At 46.9% G+C, this 14,783-nt stretch overlaps 1 protein-coding gene across 4 annotated transcripts in view; it reads right to left on the bottom strand.

Annotated features, from left to right (window-relative positions):
* Positions 1–4,845: 4,845 nt before the first annotated feature.
* Positions 4,846–14,783, bottom strand: part of Chd7 (chromodomain helicase DNA binding protein 7) — a 183,492-nt gene continuing 173,554 nt past the window's right edge. For 3 of the 4 annotated variants that reach the window (XM_006237848.5, XM_039109764.2, XM_039109765.2), the window contains 5 exons: positions 14,170–14,613; positions 10,703–10,924; positions 9,370–9,510; positions 9,119–9,223; positions 4,846–7,866 (listed from right to left, as the gene is read on the bottom strand). In XM_006237848.5, coding sequence (XP_006237910.1) covers positions 6,949–7,866; positions 9,119–9,223; positions 9,370–9,510; positions 10,703–10,924; positions 14,170–14,613 — 1,830 coding nt within the window. In that variant the 3' untranslated portion in view covers positions 4,846–6,948. 4 annotated transcript variants of the gene reach the window in all.

Raw genomic sequence — 14,783 nt, 5'->3', positions numbered from 1 at the left:
AATCCCCAACCCCGTAATGTGTTTTTGATATTACTTTCTCCCACAGCACTTGTCATGGTAACAGGGGTGTGGGGGAGGGGAAGAGTGGGGGCTTTGGTCATGGGTGCATTTGAGCTGCAAATGGTAGGGAGAAAACAGTGGTCGACAAGGTCAGCTTTCTTCTGACATGAAGCCCACACCATGTGCTCCCAATCCCTTTGGAGAGCCACCGATGGCTCATCTGGCCTGTTATATTATGTCACACTAGAAAAATAATTAAAGCTAGGCATGGTAGGACACACCTGTGACCCCAGCACTCAGGAAGGCGAACTGAGAGTACATGGTGAGATTGTCTCAAGGAAAAAAAAAAAAAAAGAAACATAAAAAGAACGCAGAAGCATGTGACACAAATTATTCTTTGCTGTGACTCAGGCTTTGGGGTCATGATTGTTGCGTTTTATAAAAAGGAGCCAAGGATATGTTTCATTGAACCAGGTATGGTGGTTGGGGAGGGGTGCCTCCGTGGGCCCACACTGAGACATCGGTGTCCCTGAGGGGAAGCCACAGGAAGGGATGTAGTATAGGATAGAGGAGTTTATTTAGGGACATAGGAAGGGGAGTTGAGAGGGAATAGAAGACAGAGAAAGACAGAAGGCAGAGAGAGAGAGACAGAGACAGAGACAGAGACAGAGACAGAGACAGAGACAGAGAGGGAGAAAGGGGAGAAGAGGGAAGGAGGGGAAGGGAGGGGAGAGGAGGGGAGGGGAGGGGAGGGGAGGAGAGGGGAGGGGAGGGGAGAGGAGAGGAGAGGAGAGGAGAGGAGAGGAGAGGAGAGGAGAGGAGAGGAGAGGAGAGGAGAGGAGAGGAGGGGAGAGAGGCTGGCCAGGAACATGTACAGAGATGGGGAAGGGGAGAGAGGAAGAAAGGGGTCAGAGAGAGAAAGGCAAAGATCATTGTTCCCATTTATTCTATGCTCAGCCCAGGTAGGCCTGGCAGTTTGGACCTTTTATAGCAAGCAAGGCCTACCTGGCTGTTGCCAGGTAAGTGTTGGGTGGAGCATAGAAGGAAATGCCAACAAAGATCTTCAGTTAAATACACAATTAAAAATACACTGGATTTAGGTACTATATGTATGTGTGCTGGCATGTGAGAGATCAGGGAGTAACTTTCAGGAGTTGGTTCTCTCCTTGTACCACTGTGTCTGGGGGTTTAAACTCCACTTGTCAGCCATAGCAGCATCTTGACTGAACCATTGCCAAGGCCTTAGCAAGATTTTAATAGAGAAACTCACACCTACACACTCCTTACGGAAGTGTTTTGATGGGAACGTTTTGGAATAAAAGCTTAAATTGTATTCTTCCCCCCACTGGCCACACATTCTTACCGTCCATAGAGCCCTTTACTCCAAGTGGTCTTAGGGCAGGGAGTCCAAGCCAACTGCTTTGTCACTGAGCTGCTATGACGGTGTCCTTCTGTTTGGTGGCTCAGACCACACTGGCTTTCCACAGAAAAGGACAGGACGTGTTCATACCTTTAGATTTTAGATACCTTAGAGAGGAAGGGGCAGAAGACCTTCAGGGTGGGTTGACAGAGTCACCTCTTGGGTTACTCTGAGCTGATAACAGGTGCCCCTCAGAAAGATGCAGCAGCAGAGACTGGGGCAGGACAAGTCCATGGCAAGAGGCTATGGCTGCTCTCGTTTTCCAGGCCTCTCATTGTAAGAGGGGAAACACCATGGGGTTACCGTGGGGTCTCCAGGCCTAGCAGAGGAACGTACAGCTGTGTAAACAGCTGTGAGAATTACAGTGGCCCTGAAGAAGCCAAGTGGGAGACAGGAAGACACACCATTCTGGTGAGATGACCCCATTTCTCATGCAAAGGGATAGTAGCTGCTCGGTTAGGGATAGTAGTGGCTGGGTGTGGTGTGGTTGGCGCCTGAGTACATACATACTAACAAAAAGAAAGAAATCTACAAAACAGGAAACAGCGTTTACTGCCTCCCAGGGAGGCATGGCGGGACAGGGTGAAGAGGGATCCACGCCACTGTCAGATGCCGCGTGCCTTCCCCTCAAACCATTAAATGCATAGCTTGCTTCCTTTTCAGCCACCCAGCCCACATCCAATAAGAAGTTTAGAACAAACATTGGCAGAAGCAAGGCGGTTTTGGGTTGCAAAGCATCCCCTGGCTCCCTTCAGGTGGTGGGGAGGGCAGTGGAGGGTGTCACCTAGATGGAAGCCTACGTGACTTTTTGGATAGGCGCTTCTGCCTTACACACTAGAAGTCTCACTAAGGCGCTGCTTTGCTACAACTCCAAATCCACCATGATAGATTGTTCTTTGGGCCAGAAGGGCCACGGGGAAAAAGACGGCTCACAGGAGGCTCAGGCTGCAGAGAGGCTCGGCTCCAGTTCAGCCGCAGACTAATGAGCACGCCGACACCACTCAATCTCCTTTGCTCTAGGGATGGGAGTCCCAAACTGCTTAGGGGCTACGGACCATGCATCCTTCTAAACAGGTGTCAGAAATGAACACACTTGATGCTGTCAATATCCTGTTCCGTTCTGTTTAAACTGCACAGTAAAACAACTAAGGAAACCAAACTAAAATTCAGCTACATGTAGACCCAAAGCTAGAGCTTACTACAGATCCTTTAGGAGAGCTGACACTACATTTAATAGGCCAATGACTGTTTTCAGCATCCTAGAATATTCCCAAGTATGTGACTCAGATACTAAAAAAAAAAAAAAAGAGATGAAATGTGTCACAGGGAAGGAGTCTAGACTAGATTCCAGAAGTAGTTTTCAGTTTAGTTCAGTATGTCTACAAAACTGTGGTAAACCTTACCTGAGCTAAGGAAATACACAAACCTGCTTATTCAAGAGACACAGTGAATGAATGAGACCTCTGCTAACTCTCAAGTGTTTGCCAGAAGACACTGACAGCATCCTGCCTCCCAATTTAATGTCACTGTTGCTCTAGGGGTCTCCACTGCAGACTGCCATCTCTGTAAAGCTGCACCTTCTCACTTGGATGCCAGGCTGGGTTGGTTCCCTGGGAGAGACCCCTCCCTTCTCAGAGGTGAAGAGGAAGGAGGGGTAGGAGCCATGTGAGGGGTGGGCTGGGAGGAGAGGGGGCTTTGATCAGATGTAAAGTGAATAATGAAAACATAAAGAATTAAATTCTAAAGTTGACTCAAAAATAATTTTCATTGTGTTATGAATTGAAATAAGTATTTCAGTTTCTAATTTCTCCTTAAAAACCACTAATTTTGGCATTACAGAAAAACAACAACAACAACCACAAAAAAACACCATAGAAAATATTCTTTATCTGTTGGTTTTACCTCTGGATATACTTCAAGTGGTGATAGTCCTGATGAATTAATTGAAATTATTCATTGAGTCGTTTATTTGAACAGGTTTTAACTCTAAAATATTTCTCGAGCACACTGCTGAAACCTACCTCCCAGCTGGAATTCCTCACTTCCTTTTGCAAGCCCTCATTTTTGGGCTACTGCCATATTGACCCTTTAAAGGCACAGATCTCTCCCTTTCCTGGCTGGAGACTTCCAATGACTTTCTTTAGTGCTTAGATGAAGCCCAATCTCCCACTAGAACCATCCAGGTCCTATACGATGTAACCCCACTTCCCAACTCATCTGGACAGACGTGCAATATTCCTCCCCATCCTGTAGCAGTCCTAGTTTAAGATCTTTGTATTGGTTATTTCTTTCTCTCTGGATATCCTGCAGCCAGGTCCGCCTAGTGTTTCTCAAAGTGTAGGTGAGCTTGGCTAGTCCCCCTGGAGACTTTTGACTTTTCCAGTCTATGTCAGGTTTAGTAAGTCAGTCTTCTTTGCTGTGCCAAAACTTGAGCTCACCAGTCAAGTACAAGGTAAGAAGCACAACAGCAGGGGTCCAGTTTTGTTTTTGTTTTCCTTCTAACTTCAGCACCAGTGACTGCCTACCTAGTCTTGATTTCATTAGCACAGTGGTTAAGGGCCTGTCCTTAGAGAATAGGCTTGGTTTCGTACCAGGTTCTATCAGGATCAAGTTCATCCTTTCAAAGTCTTGGTTTCTTTATACAGTAGAAATACTTGGGGTGGGGGTGGGGCGCGACACAAACTCAAACTTAAACACACGAACTGGGACTGAGAATTTCCAGTTTCCAGATCTAATCTCCCAGACTTCTTTTCCTGTGCGATGGCTCATGACTGACTGGCACCAGCATTTTGGGAGGCAGAGGCAGGAAAGTGAGCATGCGGGCAGTCTAGGCTGCATGGAGACCTTGCCTCAAAAGCGACTTAAAAAAGCTTTTCTCTCAAGGTTCAGCCTCAACTGTACTGTGCCATTATGAAGAGGAATCTATAAAACGCAGTTAACACCAATGACTTTGGATCATCCCCATGTCAGTTTTCTTTTGAAACTCAATGGGAGGGCCTGGTGGACCATGGTTCAGATTGTCCTCGGAAACGCAGTGGGAGCCACTTACTTACCATCTCTCTTGGCTCCCCTCAAGCATAGAGACTCAACAGTGCTGGTGCATTGGCATTTACAGCACAGGAAACACTGGTTAGCATTAGCCTGAATTGTAAATATTGTTTAGGCAGATGCAAGATGGGTCAAAACTTCTTTCCACTGAAAGAAAGCAAACATGTATTTTCCAATGTGGAAACCCGAACAGCTTTGTGTAATACAAAAATGTGCTCGGATTTCTAAGTTCAGAGTTCTTACTGCTGCCAAGCAACAGGCACCTCTGCTTTCCACATCACTCTCGACGTTCAGTGCTGACAGGGACAGAGTCATGCTCAACCCTGTCCACAGAGGCTGACAAGGAACTTCCCAGCAAATAAAGAATTTTAGGAATAGACCCTTTCATAATGCATTTTATTAGACGAGGTCTCCCTACTGAAGTCTTTCAGGAAAACATTTAAGGTCTCTGCTTTGTGCAGATCTAGTTTCGCTCCCACAGTCAAAGGACGCCATTTCAGAAGGCATTCCAAGGCACTTGCTTACCGAGCACAGGCTGGTTAACTTTCAAGATTCAGCCACTCTGGTAGCGTCAAGCTGCTCTTCCTCTTCCAGACATACGGGCATATTTTCATCTTGGATACACAAGTCAGCTGGAATCTCGACGCCCAAAAGGAATTTAGATAGACTGACCTACCCCATGTAAAGGATAACCTGTGTGTGCACTGGCGTGTAGAGGGGGAGTAGGAGGGTAAAAGACACGCTCAGTTCTATCCTTATGCATTCACTTCTTGTTTAGATAGAATAGGGTTTGCTCGGATGACAGGGAAAATAGGTCTTATAATTTAAATCTTATCGCAAAAAACGAAGGGTATAATAATCTAGTAGCTCTTGAGACTGGGTGAATGTGCATGCGTGGGTACGTGTACACACAACACACACACACACACACACACACACACAAAAGTGGGTCCATTTTAGTTCCGTGTGGGTCTCTCCACACACTGGCTGCTGACATCAAGCTCTGGGCGGCAGGATACCACAATGCCTTTGTGTCCCTTGCTGACACTACGACATCGTGCTTTTCTCCCATTATCCAAGGATAAATGACCTAGATAGTGTGCTTATTAAAGCCTCGTTTTTCTCCTGCCCTTTTGTCTACGGTGTGCCCCATTATCACAGGCTGCACACATTTTCGGGATTCCTTCTCTCAGATGCCCTTTCAGGGGAGCAGTAAGAGGTCTGTGTATGTGTGTGTCTGCTGAGATATCTGGCGTGGAATTACATGAAGGTGGTAATTCAAGGTTTCCCTCCCCATCTGGTCTTGAAGATGGCTAGTGCGGGTCACTAACAGCTAATCTAGCACGAGGGGACAGAGTGAGCAAAGCACGAAAGCCAGAACGCTGTATCTGCAGCTATTGCGAATAAAAAAAAAAAAAAAAAAAAAAAAGTGAACACCGGTTCCCCTATACACTGCATTCTATAACTACATCTCTGCGTATCATGGGTCACTTTTATTAAAAGCATCATTACTACAGTTGGCAGAAATGTACATTTTATCTTACATGATAGCAGTTTTCAGAGAGAGAGAAAAATAAAAGGACATCACAACAAAGAAAAACATTTACAAAGTCCTGTCTGTAAACTTCAAGGCTAGTTTAGAGCTGAGGTAATGCTGTTTTAGCTTTGTGGCTAAAGTAACAAAGTCCTTTAATTTAAAAAAAAAAAAAAAAAAAAAAGGTACCTGATTCTCACTTCTCTCAGTCTTCTATTTACTCTTCTCTTTATTTTTGTTTATACCAGTGCATCACAAGACCACAAGCCAATGGAACTGCAGTTGTCTGGCGAGAACCCTCCCAGAAGGTTAGTTTTCCAAAGGGACCCTTCACATTCAACAGCTGCCTTATTATTGCTGCGCCTCGGGGCGGGAGGCGTTCACACTAACGTGGAGATTGTCAGAGTGTGTGGATGTGTGTATGCGAAAAAGGTGGGAACCCCCATAAAGTCAGGAAAGGGAGGCGAACGAGCAAGGTTATGATATGTACGGTGAATTTCATCTTGACCTTCACAGCAAAAAAGAAATTAAAATTAAAAAATTAAATATATAACTTCATACTTCCTCTGAGCAGCACTTCCTTCCGCTCGTGCCGCTCGGTTACAAATTGTTTTTTATTATAATACCAGTGGTACCCAAAGGAGAAAAGAGCAGAGCATTATGTAAGTTTCCTTAAAGAGACATGATCACCTCTCAAATTTCATCCTTCCTAGGCATAATAAATAATGCACTGCAGAATACTTAATGACCAAGATACCTCCGGACGCACCTGCATAACATGACTTGGACTTTTTTCCTTTCTTTTTTTTTTCCTTTTTTTTTTCCTTTTTGCTACACTATGTTACAGAACAGCTTATAAAACTAGGTATGAACATTAACTGTGAGTGTAAACAGTAGGACTACCACCTGTCAACAGTTTTCAACACTTTCAGTGGAACTGCTGCTGCTATTCGTCATTTCCGTTGTTTTCTATCTCGTCCCCGCCTTCGAGGGAGTCCAGCTCTTCACCCTGTGCAACCTCGTCTTCCAAGATGGAGGACTCTATAGTCTTGTCCAGGTTCTCCTCGGCGTCGCTGCCTTCCAGGGTCTCTCCGTCTTTACAGGGGCCTCCCTCGGCCTTGTCAGCAGCCTTCTCTTCGCTGGCGCCCACGGCGTTTTGGAGTCCCGCCAGTGCTGGGAAGCCAGGCAGTGTCAATCCCCCCAGTCCTGGAGGTAGAAACATGGATGGGTAGAAGAGGCCTGGGGCCATGGTGGACAGGAGGAAAGGGTTGAAGGCCAGCGGGTTGGAGGGCAATGCAGCCGGGGCAGTAGCAGCACCAACAGATCCGTTCGCAGAGTCAGCAGCCGAAACGGCGTCTGTGCTTTTCTCAGAGTCTCGGTTCTCGTCTTCATTGTCGTTTCCTTTCTCTTCCGCTTTTGAAGTGCCGTCCTCTGGCTCTCCTTGACTCGAAGCAGTAGTGGTGTTTCCAGTAGCAGCTGAGAGGGGGTTGTTCAGCAGCCCGCCCAGGCCGAACACGTTGGGCAGGCCCGCCATCCCCGGCAGCATCAGGGGCAGCACTGCGGCGGGGCCCTTCGCATCGCCTCCGGCGGTGGCAGCAGTGGCCAGTCCTGGAGGGAAGCCCATGAGCCCTGCCAGCTGGAGGGACTGGAGGTTCTGGAGATTCTGAAGGCTCGTCAGGTCCATCCCAGCAAACAGGCTGTTCACCAATAGAGGGTTGATCCCTGAAGTAGAGGCGACAGCAGCAGCCGCTGCAGCTGCTCGGGCGATCTCGCTCTTGGGCCTCCGTCCTCTCCTGCTGGCTCCTTCTCCCCGCACCACAGGTCCAGTGAGGAGCCGGTCAAACATTGACTCGGGAACAAAACCCTGGAGGGGCAGGGAAAGCAGACAGCAGCTGTAGAGGCGGGTTAGAGTACTTACTGCCAAGGTGGGCTTTCTCTAGCTCCATACCGACATTCTAAATAGGCAAGCAACTGTTTCCATTCTAAATGCTTAACGTGAGAACTTGGGGAAGCACGGGTTGTTTCTTGCAAATTTATGTTCGATTGCTGGATTGTGCTGAGTTGCAGAAAAAAACTGTTGAAGGCTACTCTGGCACTGAAGTGAATGCCAAGGTAGCTGCGTCCATAATTAACTTAGGATCAACACACCAGACAGTGGCTGACTGACTGGCAATGGTGGCTGACTGACTGGAGTAACTGGTGTAATCAGTACTTGATGTGCACGTATGCAGCAAGCACCCAGCTCAAAAAAAAAACCTTTCGTTTGTCAGTTAACTGCCAAATAAATATGCCGATTTTAAAAGGTTTTCTATGGAAGAAAAACGGTAAAATAATATCACAAAAGAGTCACTTTAAGACCTTCTATATACTGTGCATTCTAGATATTTCAAATATAGGTAAGGATAAGAAAAGAGTGTAATAGTGTAGAAAAATTGAGTAAGTTGAACTCACCCGCTCCCACCCCCACGAGAAGCTATTCCAAAACCTGCACGTAAACATTTACAGTGGTTCCGCTCACTGATAATTTCACGAATGTGAAAAACCCCAGGGGTCTTTCCATGGGTGCCGGAGTAGCCTGAGGTGGCCGAGCACGCAGTAGCACGCTGTACAGCAAGGAGGAGCAGACCCCTGGCACATGCTCCATCCTGGGTGATGGAGAACACTCAGTGGAAGCCAGTCTCCGTTCCGTAGTTCCTGCTTCCATTTTATCCAGCTTTGAAAGACAGACCATTAGGAAGAGGCTTGACAGCAGTAGTCAGGGCTACAGAGGTGAAATCAGATGTACGAGGGCCTCTGACAGGAGACTGCGTAGGTACCAGTTCATAAGACTGGGTCCCCCAAACAAAACCAATAAGCACGCCACTTATTCGTCTCGGAAGGAACCGATAACGATAACGTTTTATGCAGAATGGCTGTCTATTTTAAGACTGGACATCACAGCTAACAATCTTAATGTTCCTGGATGTGTGTAAAACAACACACTGATTATGGAGGAAAATGACGCATTACGACAATTCTTTTAAGCTGGGATTAAGTTGAGACTGGATAGCTACTAGCCAATGGGACAAGAAGTGCCCGGGCACACAGTTGTATGTGGATTTCTTTCGTGTACTTACAGATTGCTTGACGATATCGGTCCAGTCTGGAGCGACTGCAAACTCAGGGTTCTCCTCCAGCCACCTGGGCAGGTCCTTCATCGGAGGGGCCATGGCTCCGCCCATCTGGGAAGACACATCTGGTGAACATCTGAACACCATGGAGGTTTCCCTCCCCTCTCCCTCTTTCCAGGTCCACAGACACAGTCAAGGGTTCTAGAAGAAGTCTGACTCTTTGTCCTGTCCTCGCCAGCCCCTCCCCCAGCATTTACCTTCTTCCCATTTCGTTTGTTAACCACAGGAACTCTTTCTTCCCCTGTCAAGGTGTTTATGTCCAATTTATTAGGATTCCGACATCTATGCCGTTTCTGTTTCGGTTTCTGAAACGGGGAAAAGAGCACGTCTGCATTCTTCTGCAAAAGAAAAGGATGTATTTAATGAGGCTGTGTTTAGCACTGGCCCCTTCCTATAAATGCCTAAAAGAACAGGCTCAGGTACTGGGAAGTTCTAACAATCATTGCCATTCGACAGAATGTGCTTTTCTCAGAAAGGCTCTCCCAGCACTGACTGGTCTATCCAACTGGTACTGAGACTCAACTTAAAAGTTTTTAAGACTTGTTTAGTTTTTGTGTATGAGTGTTTTGCCTGTATGTATGTATGTAAGTGCTCTGTGCCCTCGGAGAGCAAAGGGCTCTCCTGGAGCTTGAGTTATAAATGGGTGCTGGAAACTGAACTCAGGTCTTCGGCAAGAGCAACAAGTGCTCTTAACCAATGAGCCAACTCTCCAGCCGTCTGACAATCTCCTTCAGTGAGACTCTTATTGTAAGTTTTTATGCCGTGCTGGAGGTGTGACTGTGGCAGAACACCCGAACAGCATCTGTGAGCACCTGGGGGTTCAGTCCCTGGCAGCCAGAACAAAAGGGGAAGAGCGTGCCTTCAAATGTCTATGCGAATCGTAGTATGTTAAAAGAAACTTTCTATAGTGCCTCTACTCATCCCTAGTCGGTGACATAAATGAAACCCAGAGATGATATCCTAAGTGACTACATGAGATTTTTGTCTTTGAGCTGTTATAAGTGGAGAGGCTGAAAGGTAGCTGTTAGGAGTGAAAACGTATGAAATATTTAAAAAAAATATATCAATCACAAAAGCATAGGGAGAGATCTGTGTTGCTGGCTAGAAAGGGGTCTTTGGGGCACACCACGTGGGAGATAATGGCTGATGTGTAGTGTAACACACAAGGGCTAGGTGCTTAAAAGAAATCTCTGGAGACAAGAGCTTTGTCTGAAGACCAAGGAAATTCACTCACCCCCCCACCCCCAAGCCTAGACACCTGGGAGCTAGACCATGTGAGGAAAGCCTGCTGGAGAAGTAGGAAAATGAGTTAGCAGACATCTTCAGGTAGCTGTGAGAGTGTCCTTCAGTAGGACAGACTGCAGCCAGTTTCTCATGTCAGAGTCACAACAGAAATCTGGGGCACGTGTGAACTTGTAGACACTCAAGCCAAAGACAGAGGGTATAGGTAGCCATCAAGAATTCGCTCAGATAAGAAGTCATTGGGCAGACCCAGTGAGGCTTCACAAGCCCGGGCTTCGAGGCACTTACTGGTACATAACTTGGCATGTCGACGGTGTACATAGGGTGCAGCTTCAGCCAATCAACCAAGTCCTTGTTTTTAGGAGCCTCTTCTCCCACCAGCCTAGTCCCGTCTTCAAGGTTTATCACAGGGATCCGGGTGTCGGGGTCCAGCTGTCCGGGAGAAGGAATGTTTCTTATTGGTGGAGTCTCTATATCTTCTTCAAAAGCTTTGGTCACCTCAGCATCCTCCTGCAGGAAACGAACAGGGATCTGAATTATTGCATGGTAGGATTCTGAGAACGCTCTATGCAAGGAAGATGCTCTCCTGGCCCAAAGGATCTGTGATCAAAAGGGGAGATGCTATTGGAAACAGTGCCCATTTTAGGATGGCTTTCAGAATAGAAGACTTCTAGACTCCCTCGGAAGGGAGGAACAGTATTCTTCTGTAAGAAACACAAAGCCTAGAGGGCCAAGCAAGCCACCACTAGGATGACGCCACCATGCTAGAGGTGAGTGAAAGGTGACCACTCAGGGATCCCCTGGATACTGTTCCAACAAGCACCAGTTTATAAGTAACTGCCCCCTCGCACTCGGAGAGCAGTACAAGTCTGTTGGGAGAGCACCACTTTATATTAGGCAGGCACAGAAACACCAGAAACTAGCACTCCACCCTCGCCCTGCTGCTGGTCCTTAAATGCTGTGCTTTCTACATTCCAACATCCATTATCTCTATCCCCAGGGCTTTCTAAAATGAAGTAATCTCCACCCGGTTCAAAAGCCACCATTAAGTCACTCTCCCAGTTAGGCTCCCCAGTGCCTTCAGGACACCCCCCAAGTTCTTCAGGTTGGCACTCTAGGCTTTCCACAACCTGCATTCTACTTCATCGCCATGTCCACCTCGGCTTCATGACTTCATCGAACTTGCCAGCAAAATGTCTGGGTCTCAAAGCCAGGCACATGAGAGGTGCTCTCTTGCCTCAGTACTTAAGCTTTTCTTGGGAGCACCGTGAGCACGCCTTGATCCCAGCACACATGCGCAACTGTGATACGTCACTCAGGTTGGGTCCCCTTATCCAGAACACCTAAAACTAGGATTCATTTTCAATTTTGCATTTTTCGAGTATTTGTGCATACACTATCAGACATACTGGGGCTGGGATTCATGTCTAATCATGAATTCATTTCACATTTATACATCTTCACCCCAAAGCCTTAAGCAGTTTTAATGTAATACTTTAATGTTAGCTGTTTTAAATTTTTTTCGTTGATTGTATGCATAAATGCATGATGTGTGTGTGTGCAAATGTGCACATGTATGTACCATGATGTATGTGGAGGTCAAAGGACAGCTTTGAGGAGTTGCTTCTCTTCTTTTTTGTGCACTTTCGGTCCAGGATCAAAATGACGTCACCAGTCTACATACTGGGTCATTTTGCCTGTACTGTGGCTATGCTTTAACTGGGACCCTTCATGTGAAGTCAACTGTGGGATTTTCTAGTTACTGGATTGTTGGTGCCCAAAAGCGCTTTGAATGTTTTGATTGGGGAGTACTTGAAAGTAGACGTCGGTCACCTCACTCCAACACTGACTTTCTAACACGTCTTGTCAGATCTGGACTTTACTCTTCGAATCCCCGTGCCTGGCACAGAGAACACAGTCACCACTGGTGATGCCAACGAAGGCACCATCCTCCTTCGTGACAGCAGTGGGAGCTGAGATACGGAGATGAAGCTGTGTTCCTCTCTCTACTGCTGACTCAGCACCTCCTACATATTTTATTCACATACAAACCAGCATCAAGCACTGGGGAGATCTCCAATTCACAATATCTAATAGTCAAAAAATAAAAGGCCTTAAAAATACATTTCCTGGGCTGGAGAGGGCTCAGCAGTTAAGAACACTGGTTGTTCTTCTAGAGGTCCTGAGTTCAGTTCCCAGCAATCACATGGTGGCTCACAGCCATCTGAACTGAGATCTGATACCCTCTTCTGGTATGTCTGAAGACAGCAACAATGTTTTCATATACATAAAATAAGTCTTAAAAAATAAATTCATTTTTTTTTTTTGGTTCTTTTTTTCGGAGCTGGGGACCGAACCCAGGGCCTTGCGCTTCCTAGGTAAGCGCTCTACCACTGAGCTAAATCCCCAGCCCCATAAATTCATTTTCTAACATCTACTAGGAGTTCCTGATGGGCAGGGTTGGCACACACCTTTAATCTTAGCACTGGGGAGCAGAGGCAGGCAGATCCCTGAGTTCTAGGCCTTCCTCGTCTACAAAGCAAGTCCAGGGCAGACACAGAAACCCTGTCTTGAAAGAACAAAACTCCAGCAAGAACGAGTTCTCTTAGCTATACGCACTGACATTAAAGTTAACTCAACCCAGATGGAGCATGGACACTTCTGTTTACACCCCACTACGTGGCTACAATTTTCAAAGACTGATGTGTTGTTACTTTCCAAGTATGCCTTTTCTTCCTTTTCAATTTTTAAGCCTCTCTCTAGGCTCAAGTAACTGGTGCTGGGTACTGTAGCACAGGCTAACCTAGTTCTCAGGGCGGCAGAAGCAGGTGGTCTCTGGCAGCTGAAGGCCAGCCTGGGCTACAGTGAGATCCTGTCTTACAAAAGAGAGAGCTGGTGCAAATAACAGAGCTCGAAGAGGAAAAGATGGGCCAGAAAACAAAACAAAACAAACAAACCTAGTTTCTCTATTTTAAAATCATAGACCCTCCACACCCCCCCCCCAAAAAAAAAAAACCTGTCCCATTGCCTATGGAAAGGCTCAAAGTGACTCAGCCCAAAGTGGCTCTACTGATTAGAATTTCCAATAGATAGCTCAGGATATGAAGTCCTCAACTCTCCACAGAGCACATGTAACAAGAGTTCTTCAGGGTAAAATTCTTGCCATCAGAGAGTCAGGGGTGCTGTTTTGGGATGGCATGGTTGAGGCAGTTTGGAAAAGACAATTTATTACACTGCATTTTATTTCCTTCGAGTTAAAAATCCACTGACTTGTCCTCCAACTAGCAGTGATGTGTTTCAGATCTCTGAGACAACTAGTAGCAGGGGGGAGGGGCATTCCAAGCCACCAGTTAGGTAACTGAGGAAGGCCTGACATTAAGCAGTCATGCAAGTCTAACTGATGCCGGCCCCCAACATGAGCCTAGCAGAAGCTTTTCCCTCCTCAAGAATTCAGAGATAACAATTGTATGCTCAGAAGAACATGTTTCTGCCTTATGCTACTCTTTCCAGAGCAATCAATATGTCAGAACCCCGGGAAGAATAAATCCTCACGCTGCCCTTGGCTGGGGCTGAGTGATCTGTACCAGAGATCAACACGGTTTCCTGGCCCAGCACCATGGCTCTGTTCATTGTAACACTGTTTCTCTGGTGGAAGAAGCCAGTTTCAATGTGATGTTGCTGAGATAAGAGGGCCCAGCGGCCCGGGGCTGGCTGTCAACATGGGTACACACTGTGGGAGCGAACACCCAACTTACTGCACTTAATGGCGTCCGTTTGTGGCTCATGAAAAGTAGGTCGAGGCCCTCCACGTTTTTCCTCCTGCCTCGCCTCCTCTTCATGGGGGGCTCTCCGTCCACCAGGGAGCCGTTGAGCACGTGCCTCGTGGGTGTGCGCGAAAGGCCTGCTTGGAGCAGCTCCATTTGAGTCTTAAAGGCATCAGACACTGGTGTGGAGACATTAGGCAAGATAAACTTTGAAGTAAGAGATGAAAAATTTGAGGTAGAACTTGTTGCCTCTCTCGAGGCCTTTGATAAGTCCACGACTTTCTCTTGTCCATTTTCTGAGACCACCTGAGACTCTCGAAGCTGGGCCACCATCTCCATAAGATTACGCCTCTTGGCGGCTCTTTCAGCCTCGATTTCAACTTTCCTCCTTCTCCGCCGCCGCTGGCGAGGGACAGACAGGTTGAGGGCGTCATCCTATTGAAAATTCCCAAAAGAACAGAGTTGTCATGAGCCAGACCTTTACCTGCAACAGGGGCTGGGGTTAGAGAAAATAAGCCCATTCTGAGTGGTGGCCCCAGCTACGGCAATAACAACCGTCTTACTTTAGAGTCTCACTAGTTGGCTGGGTATAGTAACGTGTGCCT

Source organism: Rattus norvegicus, chromosome 5 (assembly GCF_036323735.1).
Source record: "Rattus norvegicus strain BN/NHsdMcwi chromosome 5, GRCr8, whole genome shotgun sequence".
Classification (NCBI taxonomy): Eukaryota; Metazoa; Chordata; class Mammalia; order Rodentia; family Muridae; genus Rattus; species Rattus norvegicus.
This window is presented reverse-complemented; position numbering and strand designations above follow the sequence as displayed.